The following is a 26,326-nucleotide window of genomic DNA, read 5'->3' as shown; positions in this document are numbered from 1 at the left end:
AACTCAAACAGTGGAAGTCCAACTCAACCCTGCTACTCCAAGAGCTGGGAGAGGAGGAGCTCATAGAAGATATGGAACTCTACAAGACAGAAGAGAAAACAGAACGAGTGCTAGGAGTCATCTGGAAGTTGAACACTGACGAGCTGACCTTCAACCTCAACTTAGCTCGCGTTCCGACAACGCTACTGGAGGGAGAAACACCTACGAAGAGAGAAGCCTTGCGGATAGTAATGTCACTGTTCGACCCACTCGGCTTCGCGTCTCCTGTCACCATACGGGCGAAGCAGCTCCTACAGGAAGTGTGGCGCAGAGGGACGGCGTGGGACGACCCTATAGACGAAGATCTCGCGGAGCAATGGACGACCTGGCTGACTCACCTACAGAAGCTACGAGACGTGAAGATACCGAGGCGATACCTGAACTACAGCGACGCTGCCTCGATACAGCTTCACATCTTCACCGACGCCAGCGAGTCAGCATATTCTGCGGTCCTGTATTGGAGAACGAAAACTCCTGACGGCGAGGTCAAGCTCTCTCTCATCGTCGCCAAGGCGAAGGTGGCACCGTTGAAGCTAACGTCGATCCCGAGGTTGGAGCTTCAAGCTGCAGTTATGGGCACCAGACTGGCAGACTCAGTCATAGAAGAGCACGAGAGGAAACCTGACTGCAAGGTGTTCTGGACCGACAGTAAGACAGTACTCACCTGGATCAGGACAGGGTCACGCACCTACAAACCATACGTGGCTCATCGGCTTGCTGCTATAGAAGAAAGTACCAAAGTTAACGAGTGGCGCTGGGTTCCGACGAAGCTGAACGTAGCGGACGACGCGACACGAGACGTCCCGCTCACCTTCGACAAGGATCACAGATGGTACAAGGGACCCGACTTCTTGTACGAAGAAGAGGACCAGTGGCCAGTCGAGACAGATACTAAGAAGATCGAAGACACTTCTGGGGAAGAGAAGGTGAACCACGTAGCGAATAAAAGAGAACTTAGATTAACAGAAGGGCTACCCGAAGCCTCACGCTTCTCTAACTGGCACCGGCTTCGATATACTACAGCGCGAGTTCTTCTATTCATTGAACTCTGCAGAAGAAATAAAGAAAGCGTAAATTACAGAAGGACTAAGAAAAACAAAGAACAGGATCCAGGCTGGAATAAGATAGCAAGAAAAACGTCAAGCACTAATGAAACACAGAAGAAAACAACAACAAAGATAAATAGAAAATTCCTTCCAGTCTCTGCCGAGAACCTCAAGCAGGCGGAGGAGTTGCTGATGCGTGCTTCTCAAGAAGAGTCGTTCGCAGAAGAAATAGCCAACCTAAGGAATGGGAAACCGGTCAACAAGGAAAGCAGACTACATCAACTCAGCGTCACGTGTGTGGATGGTGCCCTCCGGCTTAGAAGTCGCATAAAAGCCGTCAAATACATGCCAGAAGACTTCAAGAGCCCCATGATAATAGACGGAGACCATCCTATAGTTAAGACATGGATACGAGCGATACACCAACAGCTACATCACGCAGGAGTGGAAGCGACGGTGAACGAGTGTAGACAACAGTACTGGGTGTTACGCCTGCGCCCTACAACGCGCTCAGTACTGCGACAGTGTTTGTTCTGCAGAATGAAGACAGGGACTCCGCCACATCCACGAACAGGTGATCTACCACAGTGTCGTTTGGCTCATCACAAAAGGCCATTCACCTACACTGGGGTGGACTACTTCGGCCCGCTATCTGTAACAGTTGGAAGAACGCGACAGAAACGCTACGTCGCGATATTTACCTGCCTCACTACGCGAGCCATTCATCTCGAAATTGCAGGCTCACTCAGCACCGACTCAGCAGTGATGGCAGTCCGAAGAATGATCTCTCGACGCGGCTGCCCTACAGAAATATGGTCGGACAACGGCACCAACCTAAAGGGAGCTGAAAAGGAACTTCGACAACAAATAGATGAAGCGACGGCGGAAGAAGCTGCAAAGAGAACCATCGCTTGGCGTTTCATACCTCCTGGCGCACCGTTCATGGGAGGAGCATGGGAACGAATGGTCCGGTCAGTCAAGACGGCGCTCGCCGCCACTCTGCACGAGCGACACCCTACAGAAGAGGTGTTATCCACACTACTAGCCGAGGTGGAGTACACCGTGAACAGCAGGCCACTGACCCACGTTTCAGTGAGCCCCGAAGATCCAGAAGCCCTGACGCCGAATCACTTCCTCCTAGGAGGACAGGGTCGAGTACCGCTGCCTGGAAGTTTCACCGACAAGGACGTAGCTTCGAGATCCAGCTGGCGAGCAGCCCAAAGGCTCGCTGACTTATTCTGGACGCGCTGGGTGAGAGAGTACTTACCCGAGCTTCAACACCGGCGGGAGCCGCACGGACGGGGCCCAGCTGTGCAGGTCAACGACCTCGTACAAATAGTCGACGCCAACCTGCCCCGTAACGTGTGGGTCAGAGGAAGGGTCATCGACACGTACCCCGGCCCAGATGGAGTCGTCAGAGCAGTGGACATCCGGACAAAAGGAGGAGTTCTACGTCGACCAGTGAGGAAGCTGGTGATCCTGCCCCTGCACGACGACGGACCCGCACACGGAGGAGATGCAACATCGTCGCACGGCGGGAGAGATGTGCGGGACAGCGTGAACAGTTTAAGAGAAAAAGTGTAAACAATGAACAGTATTTGTGATTAGTGTTATATGATTAGGTTTAAGTATAGTTTAAGTCAAATTAGAGTCTGATTAGATTATTGTTTGTTTAGTATACTCCGGCCTCCTATTGGAAAACATTCCAGTAACAGCGACCAATAGGAGAGCCGGAATTAATTAAAGTTTATATGAAAATTGTGAATATTTGTAAGATAGGAATATTGTAAAAATAATATTTTTCTCATATTATAGGCTAAGTAAGGATTCAGAAAATGTATAGTTAACATACTATTGTAATTCATTTTTAAATAGAAAATAGCATTTTAAGTAAACGGCTCTCGGTGTGGTAAAGTATCGTCGTACTTAACCTTAAGGAAAAAACCGCGCGCGGGCCCCGCCCCCGCTCTTATTGGTCGAAAAGCGAGCGATCTTATTGGTCGGCCAATGGGAGCGGGGGAATTTCGGGGCCCGAATTTGTATAAAATGCGGCCCACACCGAGAGTCGACACATTCGGCGGCAACACAGCAAGAAGAGCGGACCAACAGGAAGAAATAGGAAGCCCTCGAAGACTTCAGCAACAGCGACGCCTCGGATACAACGAAGGAGCCCCGGGACATCAGTGAAGCCCTAAAGGACATCAACGGAGCCCTACGAAATAGTCGACGTAAACAAACTGCGTTTGTTTACGTTTTGTATCCTCTGTTTGAGCGTCAATAAATTGAGTTTGGTGTTTATACAAGGGCCTTCTCATTTTTCACCAATCCGGCACCCCAATAGTTGTGCTCGCGCGGTGTCTCTTGCTGTAAAGTTGGAGCCCGTGCGACACAAAAGTGATCAGTTAAATTTTCAATCAATGCCCCTGAAACTATACTTTTTGTATATTAATTAGTGTTCTCACGGTCTCAATAATTCGTGAATCCAATTAAGTATTCCAAATTAATTCGTAATTCTCAATAAACATTTAATTTATATATTTTTTCCCTGTCAACAGTTCGAACCAGCTCACCGAATTACCGCGGGAAGTATGTCAGATGCCGCTGCAGGTGTTGTTACTACCCGACAATATGCTGTCGACGTTGCCGAAGGAGATCGGCAAGATGTCGTCCCTGGCTGAGCTGGACGCGTCGAACAACAGGCTGACACAGGTGCCCATGACCCTTGGGGATTGCGCCGGCCTGAGGGCGCTCGACCTTAGCAATAATCAGTTGGGACTACTGCCGTTACGTGAGTACTGAATTAATGGTTATGTAATTTAAGTCAGAGAAATAGTTTTTGGTCACATATAAAATCACCCAAGTGTTGAAATTAAGCAAAACTGTAATTGGTTTTTTAATGCCTATAATAAGCGGTATTTTGTCTTGTCAATGGATGACAATGGACACCACTGGTTTATAGAGCAGAATGACAATAATTAAGACTTACTTTATAAAGTTTTACAGTCGCTATTCTACAATGTCACTATAAATCTAGAAAGTAATAAGGATGCGCAACAAGTGCCGTCGTTGCACCGCGCGTGTGAAGGTAGCTAAACAACGATTATAAACCATTGCGTTAAATTGTCCGTGTGTTGCATGCTAAACTTGGGCAAGTCGCATTAAAATAGGCGCACTTGTTACACTATAGTGCAACTTAAAGCTGCTTACTTGTAGTTGTTTTATTCATTACCGTAAACTTCGTAAGACTATATACCGCTTGAAAAAACAATATTCGTTTTAAAGACTGATTATAATTAGTTAAACGTCCAAAGTTTATGTAAGGGTGAGGTTAACCCATATTAGGATTATGATTACGGAAGGATTAAGATTATTATTGCTTAAGATGCTTGCTAAACTAAAAATGAAAACGATACTGGTTTTAAAAGTAACTAGCTGTTGCCCGCGACCTCGTCCGCTTGGTTAGAAGATATAAGTTAGAAATTTTAGAACGGATGCCCTCGAAGATGACTAATTTTTCCCGTTTTTTTTCCACATCTTACATTGTATCTTCGCTCCTATCATTCGCAGCGTGATGATATATAGCCTAAAACCTTCCTTGATGAATGGTCTATTCTACAATAATTTCTGTTTAATTCGAAGATTTTTTCAATTTGAACAGATAGTTCCCGAGATTAGCGCGTTCAAACAAACTCTTCAGCTTTATATATTAGTATAGATTTGATTTGTATTTGATAGAGCAAGTTTACTAAAAAAGGATAAACAACTAGTATTAAATATGCTAGGTTTAAAACAAATATCGTGATCGAAGACGTACGTGAAAAATGGTTGTTAGTATACACAGCTTACTAATGTGAGTTTATTTATCTGCGGAAGCCAGACCGGCAGCAAGTAGCCAATACTAAGTGGTCAAAGTAATATCTGATATGTTTGTGGTTCTGGCGCCTCTCCTTTAGCTCTCGGTTTAGCTTTGATGTAGGTACGTAAAGGAGCTATTTCAGAATAACATTATGTTAGGTAATATTTTAGTACGATCAAAGGATAGAATAACATGGTACTAGACGTATATAGTTTTCAAATTCTTAATATGTTATGGGACTTTCTTCTATTATGAGTGAATGTTATATGTAAATTGTTAGACGTTCCTGTCATATTTTACTAGAAATTATAACAAGCTATCTTACTAGTGGTCTAAGAGCCCGTGAACCCCAGACCTTCGTTATTTTATAAAAGCTGAAAGTTTGTCAGCGCATACTCCCAACCCAGGTAAGAACGATGGACCATTATGAAGTTTGGGTTATAGTGGCTTAGGCAGGTAAACGGTACTAAAGGTGTGTAAAATACCGATCTAAATTCGTCAAATAATAAAGTGCGATTTTTTGATATTATCTTCAGAATATTATAAAAAAACCCCCTTTTTCATTGCCAGACACTTCACATCGTGGCAACCCCTTGCCAGACACCCTTAATGTTCATGAAATTATAGTTTAACTTACGTTATAGTATAAAAGCTGATTTTTATATATAATACTTGGGTAATAAGTAGATGATGTTTCGTCATTAGCCAGACATTTTTTATAGTTCCAACCCCTTGCCAGACAAGCATGTAGGGTAGCTGTAGGAGCGAGCGCGAGGCAGTATGTATATAAGTGGGTGCGAGTGAGATGCGTTTGTATTGTTTAGTATTTAATACATGCTTACATCAACTAAAACAATAATATGTGCTATCTTCAATTATTATTAATTAAATATTCGTTATAAATGATAAGAATGATATTAATTATATCATTACTTACGTTAAAGTGTAATAGCTGATTTCTATATATAATATTTGGGTAATAATTAGATGATGTTTCCTTATTAGCCAGACATTTTTTATAGTTCTAACCCCTTGCCAGACAAACATTGTATGTCTTAAGAAGAGATTTGTGATTAGAATGACTCATGCAAATAAACTTTTTGGCGCAGATTTATTTAACTAATAATCTATGTAAATTTTAAAAACATCTTAAGGAAAGACATTCGATGCTACAATTACCTTAAATTGTTAAAAATTTGAGAATTTTTTGGTTCTGAGGTAAAATATTTTTTCATTAGCCCTGTGAATGATTTGTAACATTCCCTGTGATAGCCACCCTCTGTGTATTCACGTGGAAAAATGATGTCATTGTACTTAAGGTTATGTTTTTTTCGCAATTTTAAAATTAATTCACATTTTTTCAATGTCTCGTCAGAAAATAATGTTATTTTGCCACTACTTTTGTTGCAATAACACAAATTAATGTATCACCCATGACTTATTTTTAATACAAAATCACTTTTATTTAAAAAGTCACATAAACAAATTGTAAACATATAATCTACGTATCATACTATATTATATTATTTTAGCTGATGTAAACATGTACTGAGTACTAAACAATACATGCGCAGTATAAGTTTATATAATAATATGTATAATTTAAGTTTTTTTATAAGTTTATATAATAATACGTATAATTTAAGTTTTTTTTATAAGTTTATATACTTTTGATCTCGCAGACAAACAGTGTGTACTGTTTTGTGAGACACTGTACTATGTCATAAGTATAACGTGTACCTGTGTTAACTGAATAAATAAATAAAAAAAAAGTAGAAATAACAACTGCGCAGTGAGGTATCGCGGTAGACTTAACTCGCCATCTCACTCGCACTCACTCATATACATACTGCCTCGCGCTCGCTCCTACAGCTACCCTACATGCTTGTCTGGCAAGGGGTTGGAACTATAAAAAATGTCTGGCTAATGACGAAACATCATCTACTTATTACCCAAGTATTATATATAAAAATCAGCTTTTATACTATAACGTAAGTTAAACTATAATTTCATGAACATTAAGGGTGTCTGGCAAGGGGTTGCCACGATGTGAAGTGTCTGGCAATGAAAAAGGGGGTTTTTTTATAATATTCTGAAGATAATATCAAAAAATCGCACTTTATTATTTGACGAATTTAGATCGGTATTTTCAGACCTTTAGTACCGTTTACCTGCCTAAGCCACTATAACCCAAACTTCATAATGGTCCATCGTTCTTACCTGGGTTGGGAGTATGCGCTGACAAACTATCAGCTTTTATAAAATAACGAAGGTCTGGGGTTCACGGGCTCTTGCTCTATAGTATTTGTGCCTACATCATCTATAAGGAGGTTGTATATTTCTTTTTAGTTAAACATCTTTCTGTAAAGAGTTTTGATATTGACGCTCTACCATCAAGGAATACATTATGAAAACGTATATCGCTGAAATAGTCGGCTTCTTCCGCCTAGACTAATCGCAAACCGTGTTTCCACATAGATTGCAGTCTCAAAGTATTCAGCTCCATAGTACAGTATTTTACAAGGATTTTCTCCCTATTTTCCTTGAATACCTGGTAAACGGTTACACGTATTTAGTAGTAGTTTTTGTTCTAAGCTATTTTTCGACATTCCAGAGATCACATACCTGAGGCTGGAACACTTGGACGTGAGCTGTAACTGCATCTCGTCACTACCGCTGGAACTTCGCAACATGAACACACTAGTTACGCTTAATTTAGACAACAATCCCCTCGTTTCACCTCCCACCACAGTAAGTACTGAATAACACATATTAATATCATTTAACCCATTTTGGAAACACAGTAACATTTCTACAGGAAATAGCTTATCTTCTTATATATTTCTAAGGCTTTAACTGATGGTTGTTAACATTATGTAGCAAATTGTATCAAAAGATGACGGTCAAAAAATTAAACGACTCAAGTATTTATATTGTTTACACAATATATAATTTTTGAAACCTTTTATTATGTATCCAAGAAACTTTTAGCACATCAATATTTTACTTTTCTTCTAATCTGCAATATTTTATTATTTACTTCAACATAATTGCGGCTTAGAACGTTTCGCATCAGTAGTAACATTTTATTTTTAGCACTGAACACATAAAAGCATCTACTCAATAAAATGCTAATGTAATAATGTGGTTTTGCCAGCCCTACCGGTCGGGCAAGGGTAGATTATTATAATTTTATCAGGAAGAATCCGCAAGTATACGACGCATTCCTTTATTACGTACATATTTTATATGTTATTACTCCAATCTGGAGATTGCGAATTCTGTAAGAGTTCTATTTACAAGTTAAGGATGACATTAGAATGTAATAATGTGTGCTCTTAGGAAGCAATCAATGTTAGGTTATTTAAGGCGATGCAAATTTAAGGTTAATTAGAATTAGTATGCTTCTTTTTTGTCTTTGGAAAAAGCAAAATCAAGCGTTAAATATTTTTAAAATTAAACAAATATCGCTTAATCTCCGCAAACAAAGCCTTTCGCGGGCCTTTATAACCGTGCATACCAAACATTTGGTTATTTGGATGCTCATTGTTACCATTCTACTGAAAAAGGATGTGCGATTCAAACAAATATGAGTTATTTATCATCGTTTATGATGTTAAAAATAACTGTGTTTCAATTAATTATTACATATGGCTTCTCTTTTCCTTATTTTCTGTTTATTCAACTTACCATCCAGTCAATCCAACATACCAGAATATTTACGACGATTTATTAAGTAGCAGTTACGAATTTTGTTAAACGTAAGCGTCCTGCTGCAGCGTAATTTTTATAAAGATATTTCGAGCCTTGCATTTCTCAAAAATATATCACCATAATAGTTATTTAAAGTTACTAGAGAGAATAAAACGACAAATAAAAAAGAAACTAAACAATTCAATCCTTAAAACCAGTGACAGTTAATCAAAATACTAATTATCATTTTAGATATGCATGCGCGGGCGCGTGCATATATTCAAGTACCTCGAGAACATGGCGAATAAAGACTCCTTGCCTGCCCACCGGCGGGTTGACGACACCCGACGTTCTGCTAAGCACAGCTCCTACATCAACAACTCCCCGACACAGAGTACCACTCATCAGATCACATCGGGTAATGCCACTATCGATTGCTTAAGGCATAAACCACGGCATGTTGTCGACAGTGGCTACAGCACTGACGGTGTCGATAAGAGGTGGTCGAATGATGGTAAGTTCTTAGCAATTAATTCCTATGTAATTTACCATACCATAGAGATGGATGATGGATTCATTTTAAGTAATGTACTTATGTACATACCTGAAACATTTATTTATTTATTTATATATATATACGTTAGTTTGGCACTCTCTTCAATTTCTTCAAACTTGACCTAATGGGGAGTTATTTTGCGAAGGTTTATTATTTTGATTTATGTGATCACCTCGTCTCGGTTCGTAAGGGTTGCTTTCTATCGAAAAAAAAACATTACTAATACATGATGCCCAGAATAGAGAATCTTGGAAGGATTTGGGGGAGGCCTTTGCCCAGCTGTTGGACACAGTAGGCTAGATAAAAAAAACAAGGAACCTAAGTAAAGATGTCATAGTTATTTATTCTTCATTCTGGAATTGACTGAAAAGATACAAAATGAATGTTTTCAGTAATAGGCCTCCTTCATTTCTTTACGTAATATATTTTCATTTTCGTTTGGCATACACACCGTTAGCGAGCCATTCACAGTGTCAAGCGTTCTTAATGACTGCTACCATTCATACGGGGCGTCCATATAATATGGATGACGTGCATATAAAACACTTTTATACCCGGAAATACGAGCTGGCTAAATTAACTTGCTTCAATCCCTATTCGGAAGCACATTGAAACTAGTTTACGGTTTATTAATGATTGTATATTAAGATAATTGTTTGGTCTTAAGAAAATACAACATACTTAACATAACTGCACTCGAAAAAAAAAGAGTTCAAACTATTTTAAAGAAATTTGGATTTGCAAGTCTTTCCTGGCATGATCGGCGGAAAAACATTGATGTCAGCTAATACTAGCTATTCTTAGATTATATTCTACGGCAATAAATAAAAATCAAATTTTATGGACACACTATTTCTGAGGCACACCAAACGATATTTATGTATCACATCTTAAATACTATTATTCACTTACAGGCAGTGGCGATATGGGAGGGGGCAGCGGTCGTTCCACCCCTAGCACACCATCCACCCTGTCTCCTGGAGCGGCTCTATCCAGGGCACAATCGCTATCCAGTGAGACCCCCCTGGCGCCACCGCTCACACCCCTCCTCACAGGGTAAGTCTTCTAAATAAAACCTTTTTAGAAGTCACATAAACCGTAGCTGTTTTTTTTTCTAAGGACTTAATGGGTTTTGTAGGCATTTATTAGATGCCAGTAACACAATTTTGATTTTGTTTTGGTAGTTTTGAGGTGTTTTGTAGTATTAATTTTGGAGTGAACCATTTTGGGGCTAAGACTTGCCAAATTAATAGAAATTTAGAACTTGTGATTTAGATTTATTTTAGCAAGTTTTAGCTCCATTGGACATTTGAATAGATTTTGAGTGTAATATCAAAAAGTAAATCTGACAAAAAACCCAGACATTTCTGAATCTCTGTTATTTCTAAACTGAATTATCTAACTATAACTATTTTATATTCTATACTATATTATTACTGTGTAGCTATAGCCGCTTATATTTTCTTTTTGCATTCGCCGATACAGAGGTAAACTTAATTATATCTTGTATTTCACAGCCATTATCACCCTATCCTCTGTCTCATGTTTCTCCTTATATTAACCCCGGTGTTGTCCCTTTCAGCGTCCGTATATCACCCGATGGGAACATTTCGAATGGAGACGATAAGAGTAAATTAGCCCATCAACAAACCTACAGGTACATTGTCATATATGCACGACATTCACTAACATACGCACTAATGTTTATTATATGAGGTTTTATGTTACATAGATTTCTGTAGTTAACGGCGCAATAAAAAGAATTTTAACCTTTCGTGTGTTTTAGACGTGGATCCACGTTCGAAAAATCTTTACCCTCGTGTGCCTAAGCGTGGATCCACGTCCAAAACTAACAAACTTTTTAAATGCGATTTTGTTCTCTATTCTTTGGACTTTTGGGTAAATTTTTTTTTGCAACGAAAACGTACTGAATGAATCTGTCACGGGCGGCCATTAGACTGAATGGATTTCGTCATGGGAATGGGATCGACAAGTAAAAACAAGTGCATTCTGGTGACACGTGCGACCGGTGAAATTCCTTTTGTGTGATTCTCACGAAAATAAACAACTGTAAGTATTCTTGTCTATTTTGCTTTTGTTTATATTATGTAGAACATAAAACAATTGAAAATAAATGTATTATTAACTTGATTTGTGATATTTCTACGATCAAATCTCTCGCGATGTTTTTTCTGTCAATGTTTTGATTTTCTTATCGATTTATATTTGCATCTATCTTAAAAAAATGTCGTTATTATATATCATTATAAAGGAAATTTCATTAACTTTCGAATTGCATAAAGGTTTTAGTACATTTTTTATCAGAATATGAAAAATAATTGACATTTTCTAAGGTCATGCAAAATGCACGCACACATTCTCATAATAGGGCTTGCATTTACGTGACGCAGATGACGCAATCGAATGGCGTCATGTTACGTCAGTCTTGATGTTTTTGTACAGTATGTTGTTTTGTTTGAATCCATTGATATATTGAACTATATATTATAATTGCAGTGTAAACTGTATATAGCGACAATGAAATAAATTGCGCATTTTATGGCGTTATTGACACTTGTTATTAAATAAATGGAATGAGATGGAATGGAATGAAACGAGATGAAAAAAAACAATATTATTTTACTATTTCAATATTTTTTACTAATAAACGATACTATACATGCTCATGATATAAAAAAAAAAAATAACTGGTGTTGTTAATCGATTTCGCTCACGTAAAACTACTAGCGTTTCATATGGTTTCGTCCAAGTTTTCGTAACTATTTTTCTGCACACGGTTTTTCTCGCGTATCTATCTTAACTTTATAATATTATAAAAGCGAAAGCAATAAATATCAGAAAGTATCAATAAGTCATTAGTGGTTTTCTCTTCTTTTTAGGAATTCATCATGGTTGTGGTCCTGGATCTTGACCGGTTTTTGCATAAACGCGACTATATTTCTTGCTATAAAGGAGAGTGTATGTGGCCATGGGAGGAAACCCATTTCTTGCGGGAAAATATTTGTCATATTTGCCACACGGAAGTTAATAACTCCATAAGGCACTTCCGTGTCATCATGAGTAGAAATACAATTCGTCGGCTTCTACTATCAAATTTTTTCTGGTGCAAATGTGGTTATAGTGTATATGATCACTATCCCCCAGACGAATGTTGCTCATAAATTCTTAATTTTAATTTGATTCTTTTTTTAAATTCATTGATCAGATCATTCCAAGAAGAATATGTTTTTATTTTCAAAAATAAAATTGATTTCTTAATCAAATTAACTCATTTTCTCTACGTGGACACAAGAAGGTACTAGGCAAGATCTACGTCGTCCAATAAACTATTAAATGGCATAATTGACTAACTGGTACAGATTTTTTTTTTTATTTCTTTCATTCTGTCATCATTGAAATAAATAAATAAATAAAAAACTAATCTATCCTAAATAACCGTAGGTAATGGAGCCAGACCGAATTATTGACGACGTCGGGCTTCCCGAAGCCAGCACTTCAAAAAGTGTGGTATGCTGCTAATAAATATTTGTATCAAATATTTTTGTTAATCAGGGAATTCTAACAAGTAAATATTTTTTTCAATTTTCATCTTTGTAGGGTACCGGAAGACATTTTCCCGATGACGACGATTATGATTGGCAGCCTAATCAAAGGCCTCATGACCTTGATATGTCTTATTCCGAGGTAGATATTTAACAATTTTTTTTTACTTTTTATTTTTAGAGTTTTGCACGCATTCTCCCTCTGATTAATTATAAATGAATATGATTATATTTGTCACATTATCAAAAAGAATTATCATAAATGGCAATTTACTCTTGTAGATACTCAGTGGGCCATTAGGCGAGGAGCTAAGAGTGGATTCGGGCAGTGAGGAAGAGGAGGAACCTATGTCGCTGGAGGAGCTTCGAGCTATCCTGGAAGAGACAGCCGAAGATGTTGAGGAAGATCCCGAAGAACACGAGAGGCTGTCTGAATCTTTCAATTGGTCAAGCGATTATAGTACATTTAGAGGTCAACCGGAAGTTTATTCCCAGGCAGGCGAGCGAGGTCCCAATATTAAGGAAACAGATCCTCTGAAGCTATTCACTCATGTTTGGGATCACGATATAATGAACAGTATTGTGGCACAGACCAACGAGTATGCCTGGCAAACGATAGCGCAAGCATCCGAGTTACCGGACGGTATCTCGGCGCATTCTCGATTAAATGATTGGGTAGAAACCACTACTGATGAGCTGTACAAGCTCTTTGCGGTGATGATTTTTATGTCGCTGATGGTCGCAGGACGTGTGAGTGAATACTGGAGCACGGGTACCCTGGCCATGCCAGGTTTTCGTAAACTTATGAGTATAAAACGGTACTGGCTACTCATGCGTTTCCTGCACTTTGTCGATAACAATACTATCAGTGTTCATGGTTCCGATCGTAAAGTTGCTAAGATACAACCCATCATTGACCATTGTAATAAAAAGTTTAATAGCATGTACACGCCTCGCAGAGAAATAAGCATTGACGAATCGTTGCTGCTTTTTAAAGGACGCTTGAGTTGGATTCAGTGTATCCGTACAAAAGCAGCACGGTTTGGTATCAAATTTTATGAACTTTGCGAGGCGGTTACAGGCTATTTGCTCAAATTTGAGGTTTACACGGGAAAAAAATATCCACAGACAGGGGACTCTGCGGAGGACTCCTTGTATGGCTTTACGAGCGCAAGTGCGAAAGTGGTGCTAAGGCTCATGCAAAGATTCCTCAACAAAGGTCACTGTCTTGTAATGGATAACTTTTATAATTCAGTTACTTTGACACGATTTTTAAAGTTGAATAAGACCGATGTCATCGGAACTCTGAACAGGCGAAGAATGGGGACACCGAGGGACATACAAATTCTCAACGAAAGGAAACTTCAAAAAGCAGCAGTGGTAAGTAGACACTGTGGTGACGTATCTGTCTTATCCTGGAAAGACGTTAAATTAGTAACCACAGTGTCGACTTACCACAATGCGGACATGTTGCCTGGAAGAAGAGCAGGACAACAAATATTGAAGCCTGTGGTTGTGCACGACTACAATAAGTACATGGGCGGTGTAGATTTAAAAGATCAAATGCTGTCCATGTACTTAATGGAACGCAAAAGGGGGATGAAATGGTACTTGAAAGTGTTCAAACGGCTAATAAATGTTAGCATTTTGAACATTTTTATCATACATCGCGAGAACAGCACAAATCCCCTCAGCCACAGGCAATTCAGATATAAATTGGCGGAGCAACTGGCTCAGAAATACCCAAATTTGACCTTATCTCGGCTAATAAATCCTCCTGCTCTTCTCCGCTTAGATGGTGATAATCACTTTCCAATCTATGCAGATTCTTTAGAAGATCGAGCGGGGAGCAAAAGAAACAAAATTAAAAGAAACCGCTGCGTTCGTTGCTCCTTAAAAAAAATACGGAAAGAAGTTAACACCGTTTGCCAGAAGTGTCAGAAGTTCCTTTGTCTCGGTCAATGTTGGATTGAATACCACACTCTCGAAAATTTATAAAATTTTGTCGCTAATGTAGGTATAACTAACATCGTGCCACAAAAAAACCCGACTACGGAAAAAAGCATCTGAAAAGTATGAAACAAGAATATATTCCAGAATCAACGAAATACGGTATAGTGAGCATCTCCAGGTTATGGCCGTATTCGCATGCCGTTATGATTTATGCGTGCTTATTTAAGTGCTTACAATGGCATGCGACTACGGCCATAACCTGGAGATGCTCACTACCGTATTTCGTTGATTCTGGAATATATTCTTGTTTCATACTTTTCAGATGCTTTTTTCCGTAGTCGGGTTTTAGTTTTTATAACTTTTATTTTTATTTTTCTCTTTTTGGTGGCTTGTGACAATTACTCAAACTTCACGTTCAGGACAAATACCGTGTCTAGAGCATTTCCAAATAATACGGTCAACACACAAGAGATGGCGCTAGCAGGTCGAACAATTTCTAATTATTCAATCTTTGCTATTTTATTTTTTATTTATTTTAAGTAATATTTGTAATGCCAAATGGTATTTCAATACTCATTGAATCAAAACTAATGCAAGTACGTTATTTGTGAAGAAATCAATTTATTTAGTGCAACTTTTTCTGTCTCATCGGCTTTTTTTTTAAAGTAGCCTATTTTTTATAGAAAAAACTAGCCTATGACACTCCTGGTGTTAAGACGAATCAATCGACACCTCATTTGTCAAAATCTGATGAGTACTTTTTGAGCTACGGTCTAACAACCGATTCAGATACATACATACATACATAGGGTGTCAAACTCATTACCCTTCCTTTTTCCGTAAAGTGGTCATTTTTATTCTATGGTTATTGTCATTATTTAGAAAATTATCCTTTTCCTAGAAATTTTTCCTTTATTTTTATTGTCTTTTTAAGTATTTTTGTTTCCATTGCTTCAATTATAAATTTTGCAAGATCAGATTTTGAATAGAAGGAGGCGACGTAAATTATAATTGATCTTGAAAAATTCAGAAGGAATGGAAACGAAAAGATTTAAAAAGACAATAAAAAGAAAAAAGAAAGGAAATTTTTTTAGATTAAAATAAACCAATTAATTTTTTTTTATTTGTAACTAATTATAAGGAACAACTTTTAATGTTTGTTAATAATTTAATAAATAAAAAGATACAATTTTGTACACGTTTTTTATTTCTAATCCAGCATTAAAGATTTTTCAACAATCAAAAATAAACATCCTGTATCACCGGTCTATGTTATGGCGCGAAATTTAAAATGCTTACACACACATACAAAGGAACGCTCGCCGCTTCCTCGCGCCATTTCATTTCGGCCGTGCATACGACGGTAATTATTACGAGCGTGGGTCAATCACACGAAAGGTTAATAAAAATATATTCATGAGAAATAATTATACCAATATTTTTATAATAACTATTACGGGCACTCGATAAATACGCGTGAGTAAACCGTTTACATCATTTAATAATGATACTAATGTCTCACCGTCGGGCAACACTTGTCTGTGCCCAACAGTGAAAATAAAATAGTTAATTAAACTTTTACGGACGCTTTTTATTGCGAAGTTACAATTAGTTGTGATAATCGTGCATGTTATTATACTAAACCGTTTTCTCTTCTAGCAATTATAGTATATACTAATTTTAGTCTCGAAACTAAAAAAAATAATTAAACCGAACAAATTAAAATCTGCTCTTTTCGAAAATTAATATTGTAAAACTGTTAAAATAAGACGTCGAATACGATATTGTCTCAAGCTCCAATTTCATGTAATATAGTTTTCTGCAATATAAAGACGCATTGTTTTAAGCGCCTTGACCCGCGCTAGCTCATTAAGCTGTCGTCGTGAAGGAACACAGAACACCCACCTACATTCGACGATATCCTCCAAAAATATCTGTTATACAGACTACGGAACAATCAATCGTTCTATTTAAAAACGACGGTTTTTGTTTGTTTGTTTTATTCGAAGAAGAAGAAAGATATAAGATCATGAGGTTAAATTAATAAATAGAATAGGAATGGAAAGTAATGCTGATAAATAATAATAAATAAATAATAATTACTTGTGATAATTTCGCTGGTATGGCGTTAACCTTCCAAAAATATATGTTTCTTATACTAATTATGTCAATTATTATCAAAATTACTCGTAAACTAATAACATGCACGATTCCGTCATTTGGGAGTTTATTAATTGTATCTTAACTTATAACATTTACTAATATCCAGGACCGAAGTTTGGTTTGGTTTGACTTTGGTTTCAGAACTAACAAATTAACTATGTACACTCTACTCAAAGTACGTATTTCTAATATACTTCATAACTGTAATGAAATCTTTATAAAATATTGGTATATTTCTGTTTAAATGAATAAAATATCCGATTTAAATTTAATTTCTGAGTCTTATGCCGAGCAATATAAATTCGACACTGACTACCTTTGAAGCCAATTGTGTACTGCGTTAAATTTCGTCAAATCACTAAGAATGAAACTGATTATACTTTTCGGAAAATTACAGACAATACAAAGAAGCCTTAAGACAACAACGCCAACAAGACATCTACCGGCCCCGCACGGACCAGCCCTCGCCCGAGCTGGACTCGTCCCCGCACTCCCAGACCCAAAGCCCCCTTCACCACTCCCCAGTCAACGGCTACAGTAGTAACGTATCCCCTAGTCTATACAAAACAGCATCTTCCAATAGTAGCACCCTAACCAATACCTCGTCACCAAACTTATCCCAAGTGCCAAACTCCCCCCTCCTACACTCCACCCCCAGAAGATTCCAGAATCAGTCAACGAACCAAAACGGCAACGGAGTACCAGAAAAACAGGAAGAAAACAAAAGGCCCGTACAGAAAGTAGTACCATCCAGAAATGTGAACAAAATGTACACAAATGTAAATGGGAATGTAGAATACAACGGACGCGTCAACGGACAGACAGACGCGTACATAAAGCCTACATCTCCCTCTAAATCACCGACGAACACGTTAGGCTATAACAGTATAGGCAAGTCGAGTATACCGCGGCAGGTGAACGGCGACAACGCCAAGTTGCTGACGACTAGTGTGTCGTATTTAAAAGGTGCCGCCCCCAAGCCGCCCAGCAAGATGGCGTGGAACAAGGACACGCCGCCGGACAAACTCAGCTTCACTATGAAGAGGGAGTTCGATAAGCAGAAGGAGGAGTTGGATTTACTGCAGCAGTTGAGAACGGTAAGACTTGTCTAATAGGTATTTTAGAATTTGAATGAACAATTGGTTAGACACGTGCAATATTTTTATTTTGCTTACGACGTTCTGTAATGATCGATTGAAGTCACCAGCCTTGTTCGAGCGACCTTCGCACGGTCAAAGTCGAATACTGAGGCTAGTCGCATTTCCATTGATTCCCAAGCCGACAAATGTGTTTACTCTGCGATACCTACAGTTTAACTGACCATAGGGTTAAAAAATGTTAACTCTAGCTGTCTGGCAGCTGACAGTCAATCATCTTATCATTTTTAATGGTATAATACCAAATAGTGATTTTATAATGTTCCCTCGCAGATAATCGAGTCCCGGCTGAAGATGTCCCTCCCGGAGCAGCTGGCGGCGGTGTTGTGTGACGGCGTGGTGCTGTGTCACCTCGCCAACCACGTGCGGCCGCGCTCCGTGGCCTCCGTGCACGTGCCCTCGCCCGCGCAGGTACACCCACATCATCAACAGTCGCCTACATATAAACCACTGCAGACAGGCCCTTTAAAACATTTTACTAAAACTGCTGCATTATTTCTTTCTTCGGTATTGTTTCTCAATAAGGGTCCATATTAGGTGTCTTGTGAGCCGGATTCATTGCCTTGAAATATTGGTATTAATTTTAAACTTGTCTTTTTCAGCCGAAGCTGACAATGGCAAGGTGTCGAAGAAACGTTGATAACTTCTTAGAAGCCTGTCGAAAAATTGGAGTAGAAGAGGTAAGTTTATATTTTATTGGTTTTGTGTTGTATTTCGTACGTCGTCGTGTTTTGTATTTGAACGTTTTATTTAAATATTGTCTGTTTTACAGATTTCATAAATTTCATTTTATTGTGACTAATCGTTGATTTGAAGACGGCACCAATTTTACCTGTCTCGCTGTGTCCGTTTCGAGTGTTGCAGGGTCTTGTAAGATATCCTTTCGCGAGCGACAGATAATTGTAAATGAGACTAAGAGACGGGTGGCGTGTGTTGCAGGAGGTCATCTGCTCGCCCGAAGACATTCTGGGACCGCTCGCCGACAGCGGCGGACAACACAGTGTCGTGCCTCTCGCTCGCACTGTCGCCGCACTCTTCACACACGCCACGCCGCACGCCCCGCCTAAGGATATCCAAACAAGTCCCTACCACACCTACGAACAAACACACGATGACTGCGTCGGAGGCGAATACTACGCCAATGAAGTCCACGATACTTCTCTAGAAGTTAACTACTACCAAAGGCAGCTAAGAAGATATTCAGAAGAAAGATTCATTAGCAACTTTAACTTCTCGGACAATAATCAACACTACACCATTGACGAATCCGAAGAGTATCTAAACACAGAAAATAATAACACCGACTCGGACAACGCCCATTACTCGCCAGTATATGGCACGAATGAGCTAAGAAACAGGGGACCTTATTACCAAACGAACAGAGTGCAATTTGTAATGCCCTTCTGCAAGGAAGACCATATTTTAAAGAGTGATAATTTCGAAATATACGACACAGATGAAGTAGACTTTCCAATAGAAGTAAGCCGAGAAGAGGTGGACCCTGAACGATATGACAGGGGTAAAATGAATCTCGATATACAGAATAATCTGAACAGTGTGATTTCTACTGAGACTGATGTACCCAAGGAGGTTGAGAACAGAGTTCTCTTTACTTGCCTATGCCTTGGCACTTTCTTCGTGTCTACAATTTTGCTAATTATGTACCCTTTGTAATCATAATGACCTTTTATAAAACCTTTTTTGTTGACCTTAGTAAGTTTATTCAATATTATAACATTTAGGTTTGTCGACAACGGTCAAGTGAACACATTGCCTTAACACAGTGTAACTGTGTCTGTCTAAACGAATTTTGAGGCTAGTTTTTTAGATTGATCTTTAAACTTAAATTCTTATAGGAATTGGTATTTGGACGGATTTACAATATGTAAGAATGTTTACGTGTTAAAAGACATCGCGATTGCAGTGATTTTGTTTGTTTGTATTGATTCGTATAGTTTTGTAATTATTAATTGGTATATTCCACTTGTTATAATTTCATTCCCATTGGAGGCATTTAAATTTTAATTAGTTTTTTTTTTATACTTTATACATTTTGCCAATTGGTTTTGTTTTTTTGTGGTTGCTATTGTCGACGGTTTTGCGTGTTTGATTGATTTTATTTTTAGATTATGTTTTGCAGACTGTAATATATAATAAATTCCAAGGTAATGGAAATTGAATCTACGAGGCATTTTTCAGTAGATTTTAACTATAAATAAAAATCTCTGGGTTTTTCTGAATAAGCACAAAATTTGAGAGGTTTTTAATAAGACCGCTGGGTGAATTGTGCATTTAAAAACAAACTGCAGCACATAATACTCCCAATAAATTTACAACTATTCCACTGCTAACAAAACCTCTTTCCACATTAAAAAGATTTACAGTCTGCAACAATATAATTTCTGAGATCTCATCGTTTGTTGTGTTGAAGAGTGATTTGTTATTAAGTAGTTTAAGACATTTTTTTTACGATTCAAAATAACCTGCAATGCAAATTATAATGCAATTCTAAATCGTAGCAGCCGCAGGGTTGAGTAGTCTATTTGCACCAAAATACAATTATACACATTTAGATAGCACTCTTTACTTATAAACGTGTTAGAAATAAAGATACGAAAAGTTATAAAATACAGTTTATAAGTAAAGATAAAAAGTTAATAAACTAATAATGGAATTTCTCATATTTATAATAGGATGTTCTGTTATGTGATTCAGATAGAATAAGTATTACTTTTTAAATTTTATAACAAGTTTTGTGTTTGTCATTTTATAAAATAATATTAAAAATAATAATTCTGTTGTTCTCTCTATTTCCAATAATATGATCTTCGCAATGTATAATAATTAACTGAATCACATAACATGACAAAGAAAATATTTCAAAATTAAACTACAATAAAGAACTCTAAAAATATTGGTGCATGAAGTATTATGAAAATAAAAAGGAAATGTATTAACTAATATATTAAACGGTAAGATACTATGTAGCTTAGCGGTTTACTCGAAACTTCTTATCAAATAAGAATTATATGCCTTAATCGAAACATCATATCGTTATTGTATTTATAATGCAAAAGCTAAGTTGGTTTTTAGGAGCTTTGGAACCTTGTGTATTTGCATATGGATGTTGAAAAGACAAATTATAGTGTAGAAAGAATTATGTAGTAACTAATACGCAAAGAAAGTCATTTGAATGGTATAATGTAAATACATTCGACATACATCTAACCCGTTCCCTAACTTTCACTAAATTGTTTGTCTCCGATGACTGTAACATAAAAATAACTTATTAGGCATAAAAATAATTAATTCCGGCGAGGCGCGTGCAATGCAAATAATTAAACTCCATAACTAAATTGAAAATGTATTTGTAAAGATAAAACGAAGATAAATAATTGCTTTTGAGATAGCATTATGAGGCAAAATTTTAATTAAAAAAGAGGCTTTTGACATTACTGTAAGAGTGAATTAAACGTATGTATTTGAAAAGACTTAGTTCATATACAAGATTGAGTGAGAAAATATGCAATACACAAGGCATCGTACGTAGGCAACTTTTACATCGGTAGCGAGTAGTAATTTAGTATTTCGAGGCTTTTTGCGTAACGTTTTTATGATAGATATTGAACAGACAAGTTTTAAAAGAAATCTTATAACAAAAGATATTCCTTAACGACACCAACCAACTAAATTGATGCCAATAATATCAGTATAAATGTTATTTACACACGAATGTACCTAAACGATGTTTTAAAGCATTTATGAAGTAAGAATGACAAGTTTGAAGTATATTTTAAAAAGTATATATTATATTGTAACCATTCCAAAGATGTGCTGATAAAGACTGTAGCTTCTGTAACTCGTTTACATTTTAACGTCTCGCTGTTTACATTTTGTATTATACTAATACTGATATTTTAAATATATTATACTGTTATTCTTTTCTTATACCGTCTCGCTAATTGGCATATTTAAGATTTAACCTATAGCTAATATAATTTGTCAAAATTACTTTATTTGAATCGTTGAATGTAACTTCGTGTATATTTCTTAGAATAAGTTCCCTGTCATACACGTGCAAGATAATTATATATTTTTAATTAGTAAAAATACTGAATATTGTCTTCCAATGAATAAGATCTAAATATGCCAAATAGCTTCTTAATATCTATTGTTTTTACTTACCTTCGGTTTATTATGATTACTGGATGTGAAAATCAATACATTGTGACGTCACAGGTCACGTTGTCAGCTTACTATATGACGCGGCGGGTATGAAAGATTGTCGTTAACATATTAAGCAACTCAAATAAAACCGAGGGTTATTCTGGTCATTAATTATTTGTATATGTGTGTGTTTTCTTTCTACGCTTCTTAATATAAATCTTATTTTTGAGCTTTAAAGTTGCAAGTACAATGCTAATATTGTTAAGAGATATAGATATTTAATATATAATTTAAAGCTTATAGCGTACATATATTTATTGGCTTGTGGTGCTTGGGTACTTATTTATATAGACCATAGAGACTGGTTTTATATAATGTTTACTATTTCGTTCGTATTGTGAGTGTATCTTATATCCAAATTGATTTTGGTATCCAATATAAGTCGAGACAGATATGTACCAATATATGATAACAGACATTTACACATAAGTAAGCACAAGACAAATAAAATATACAACATGCTTAACGATTCAACAGCGGTAGATCCGTTGCTGTAGGTTTTAAACCTTAAAAAAAAATCAAAATCTATATTGACCAACCTTTAGTAACGTTCGCGCGTTCTTTTCTCAAGAACGATCTGTCTTTTTATGTTAATTCTTCCAAACTACAATGGTGGATACGCCAACGCAAAACGTTAAAAATATTCTTATTACTTATATACCTAGATTATCGAACTTATTCTTTACACTAACACATTTCTGCTCAATTAATTTCTTGCCATATTAGAACCCACTTAAAACCAGTCTAACATCATATTCCAGTTATTTAGGTTTACCTTAAGTTGATTGGATGAGAGTGTTTTGAATATTTTATATTAAAATTCAGTATTATATTATATTAGCCTGTAATTTGCATTTATTAACACGCATTTTCAATTAATGCACTTTGTGAGGTATGATTTAATTATTGGAATCTAACTTATATAAGTTTGTCGATATGTTTTTTGGCTATTAGTCATAGTTTTGTATTAGAGTTGTTTAAAAACCTTTTTTGTATGTACTTACAATGTTTCAACTACTTAAAGAAATAAATTTCTTATTGGCAAAGCTTGTGTTTTATTTAATTTTAATACTCTGAAATGGTATACATTTCAAAATATCATTGAATGCTATTCATCATGTTCCAGACCGTTTAACACATGTGCCAATCTCACGTTAACTTAACAGACCTGACTTAGTATCATCTGATTGCTGATAAAACTGATATAAAGTTACAGAATAATTCTTAGAGCCGAATCTTGTGAGTGTAACTGGTGTTGTATTCCAGAAGCTGATGTGTTGCGCGGCCGACGTGCTGGAGGGCAAGGGCACCGTGCAGGTCGCCATCACCGTCACCGAGCTGCTGCGCCGCCACGCCGCGCTGCGGGGCCCCGCGCCCGCGCCCCCGGGCCCCGCGCCCCCGGGCCCCGCCGCGCCCCCGGGCCCCGCCGCGCCCGCCACCTAGCGCCCGCAGCTCGCGCTCGCGCCCATGTCTGCGCTCTCGCTGTAAATACCACTAAACGATCACTCGACATGCAATTTTAAACAAAACTAATACTTGAGACATGAAAATAAAGTTGAAATTTAAATAAAAACAGGAGTCCATCACAATGCTTTCGCTAAAATAAACCTTACTACATTTGAATACGAGATAAATTGCGTTGTAAAGTTTAAAATGATATGCCGTGTGAACGTACAGGAGTTTTAGCAGAGATGCGACTTATTGCGTGAAGTCACGAGATTCTACAGTGAGTTATGGACGTACAAATTAATGGAAATGTTGATGTCAGTTAACAATGTAAGTGGGACTTAAGTTTTGGCTGTGGATGCATTGTTTAGTCTATTTGGTCTCTAGGAAACGTGTTATGTAAGAATACGCTAGACTCGTTCAGTGACAGTCTAAAACGAAGTAGTCTCGTGTAGTTCGAAAATTAAAATTGTTACATCAATATTTAATTTAAATTTAAATTATTATAATTACATTTATACCGAAAAATAACTATTTTAAAAGTAGATTCCTCCGCCTTTTTCTTTACGTGCAATGTTATGATAAAAACTAATAACATTTTTGCATTCAATTCACATTGGCATTGAATAACCTGATACCAACGAACAAATATATTTAGCTAACAAGCAATACGTAGGTAAATTATAAGCTATTTCGTAGAATTAAAATAAATCAATTAGTTTGTGATGTTTTTAATGATTTAGGTATAAGATCGCTCGAATTGAATAGTCGATGTAGATCCATCAAAATAAGGATTGCACATGATAATGTTAAATAATTAATGGTATTCGATAAATAATAAAAAATCATCACTCGTCTTTCTTTCCTCGGGAAGTTACTTAGGTTTTTTGAAGGAAAATACGATAGTCAGAATTACAAATGTAGAAGCTTTCACGATGTTACAACTTTGTACATGAGTATTTAAAGTCATCGGAAGAACAAACGAAAGCAAGTCAACGCGTGCCTAAAAACGAATAGATGTACACTGTACACAGGTACACCACGCGTAGTATGCAAGCAACATCACAATAAAGTGCTTTAATAAATGCACAAATACACGAATTTATTAGCAATTTTTCTACAACATTTTACACAAGTTGGATAGACCACGTAAGTAGACAATTGTTATGACGTCATCATTCAAAGTGCCTCTTCGAGGTGTCATTTCACAGCGTCGTTTGAACCTACATGTCAGTACGATCTATTGAAAAAGTACAGTGAGCAATTTAAATAAATTATTAAACCAGATTTACCAAAAAAACAGCTTTTTCAATGACTTAAGTGAGACTATGTTTGGTTAACAGTTCTCAAATCAAATCATTTTATTATGTACTAGCTTTTGCCCGCGACTTCGTTCGCGTGGAACAGTGACTTCCGGCAGATTTTTGGTTTTACTCACATAGTTCCCGATCTCGCGGGATTTTTGAGAAGTTCCCGCTCCCGCAGGATTTTTGGGATAAAAACTATCCTATGTCCTTTCTCGAGTTCCAAACTATGTCTGAACCAAATTCCATCCAAATCGGTTCAGTAGTTTAGGCGTGACGGAAAGACAGATAGACCCCGCGATTTGCCCGCGACTTCGTCCGTAAATTTACTTTGAGCAGAAATTTTTTAACCCACTGCAAAAAAAGGAGGAGGTTCTCAATTTGACCGTATTTTTATATGTATATTAAGGCATATCAGTTATTGACCGATTTGAGAAATTCTTTTGTGTTTGAAAGAGTAAAGTGTCACTAAAGAATAAAAAAAAAACGAACTTATAACAATTTAAAAGAAATTATATTACAACCTATCTTATTTAACAACCAAGCTTAAAACTAAATAATTTAAAACGAACTTAGAATTACAGTTTTACTAAACAAAATAACTAAGTACTAATATTCGAGATCAAACCTACATCAAACAACGGAACCAATTTAGAATTTACGAAACAGGACCAATCCACATAAACGACCATACAACCGACAATACAATTTTACCACGACGGTACCGAAGCGCTCGGCCGATACCCAACCAAATGCGTGTAACGAAACCATAGCGCGATCTATTTCGATCCCAACGCCATCTATCGACCATAGTGACAACTCGGATTATTTATCTATACTCCGTTCGGGCATTTTCTTTGTACTAAAAGTAGTATTATATTTTTTATATGTTATTTTATTATTTTTTTCATACCTTTTTACTATTTATTTACTTTTTTCCGATGAATTAAAACAACATGAACCGAACTCGTGTAACGATCGACACCATTGCGCGTAGTACTAATAGAATTATCTATACTCCGTTAGAGCATTTTCTTTGTAGTAAAACTTTTATTATATTAATATTATTTTTTTTACACCTTTTTACTGTTTATTTACATTTTTCTGATGGATTTTCCGATGAATTAAAACAATAACATGAACCGAACACGTGTAATGACACCATTGCGCGATTAACGCCATCTATCTACGGAGCATAGGAACAGCTCGACATTTGACCAATAGATGGCACTATTATATAGTATGTCCGTAATAAATTTTATTTTTTATTTTTATTTTTTGTAATAAAAACTATCCTATGTCCTTTCTCAAGTTTCAAACTAT

At 37.0% G+C, this 26,326-nt stretch overlaps 3 protein-coding genes across 6 annotated transcripts; all 3 read left to right on the top strand.

Moving 5' to 3' along the window:
* Positions 1-5: 5 nt before the first annotated feature.
* On the top strand, positions 6-3,385 carry LOC113501390 (the record flags this gene model as incomplete). Its single annotated transcript, XM_026882521.1, has 1 exon — positions 6-3,385. A coding segment is annotated over one exon (2,664 nt), but the record flags the coding sequence as incomplete, so codon positions are not given.
* A 106-nt stretch (positions 3,386-3,491) lies between these two features.
* Positions 3,492-23,299, top strand: LOC113501431 (leucine-rich repeat and calponin homology domain-containing protein 1-like). Its single transcript, XM_026882560.1, has 9 exons — positions 3,492-3,873; positions 7,556-7,692; positions 8,887-9,148; positions 10,105-10,246; positions 10,773-10,847; positions 17,267-17,966; positions 18,300-18,437; positions 18,629-18,706; positions 18,966-23,299. The coding sequence occupies exons 1-9, from the start codon at positions 3,681-3,683 to the stop codon at positions 19,698-19,700; spliced, it is 2,460 nt and encodes an 819-aa protein (XP_026738361.1). The 5' UTR covers positions 3,492-3,680; the 3' UTR covers positions 19,701-23,299.
* On the top strand, positions 10,933-14,807 carry LOC113501434 (piggyBac transposable element-derived protein 4-like). 4 transcript variants are annotated; one of them, XM_026882561.1, is made up of 5 exons: positions 10,933-11,260; positions 12,091-12,564; positions 12,653-12,718; positions 12,809-12,895; positions 13,036-14,807. In XM_026882561.1, exons 3-5 carry the CDS (start codon positions 12,656-12,658, stop codon positions 14,749-14,751), a joined length of 1,866 nt encoding a protein of 621 aa, XP_026738362.1. In that variant the 5' UTR covers positions 10,933-11,260; positions 12,091-12,564; positions 12,653-12,655; the 3' UTR covers positions 14,752-14,807. The 4 variants fall into 4 exon arrangements, with proteins under 4 accessions (XP_026738362.1, XP_026738364.1, XP_026738365.1 ...); XM_026882563.1 differs by lacking the exon at positions 12,091-12,564; XM_026882562.1 differs by lacking the exon at positions 10,933-11,260 and having other exon boundaries at positions 12,056-12,564.
* Positions 23,300-26,326: the final 3,027 nt, after the last annotated feature.

This window comes from Trichoplusia ni, chromosome 15 (genome assembly GCF_003590095.1).
Source record: "Trichoplusia ni isolate ovarian cell line Hi5 chromosome 15, tn1, whole genome shotgun sequence".
In the NCBI taxonomy this organism is placed as follows: Eukaryota; Metazoa; Arthropoda; class Insecta; order Lepidoptera; family Noctuidae; genus Trichoplusia; species Trichoplusia ni.
This window is presented reverse-complemented; position numbering and strand designations above follow the sequence as displayed.

Excerpts from the sequence above, each read along its gene's own strand:
- LOC113501431 (XM_026882560.1), top strand. The coding sequence starts at position 3,681 with ATGCCGCTGCAGGTGTTGTTACTACCCGACAATATGCTGTCGACGTTG. Across the intron at positions 9,149-10,104 it reads TAAGAGGTGGTCGAATGATG|GCAGTGGCGATATGGGAGGG; the intron begins GTAAGTTCTTAG and ends ATTCACTTACAG. Across the intron at positions 10,848-17,266 it reads GCCCATCAACAAACCTACAG|ACAATACAAAGAAGCCTTAA; the intron begins GTACATTGTCAT and ends GGAAAATTACAG.
- LOC113501434 (XM_026882563.1), top strand. The coding sequence starts at position 12,656 with ATGGAGCCAGACCGAATTATTGACGACGTCGGGCTTCCCGAAGCCAGC. Across the intron at positions 12,719-12,808 it reads CCAGCACTTCAAAAAGTGTG|GGTACCGGAAGACATTTTCC; the intron begins GTATGCTGCTAA and ends TCATCTTTGTAG. Across the intron at positions 12,896-13,035 it reads TTGATATGTCTTATTCCGAG|ATACTCAGTGGGCCATTAGG; the intron begins GTAGATATTTAA and ends TTACTCTTGTAG.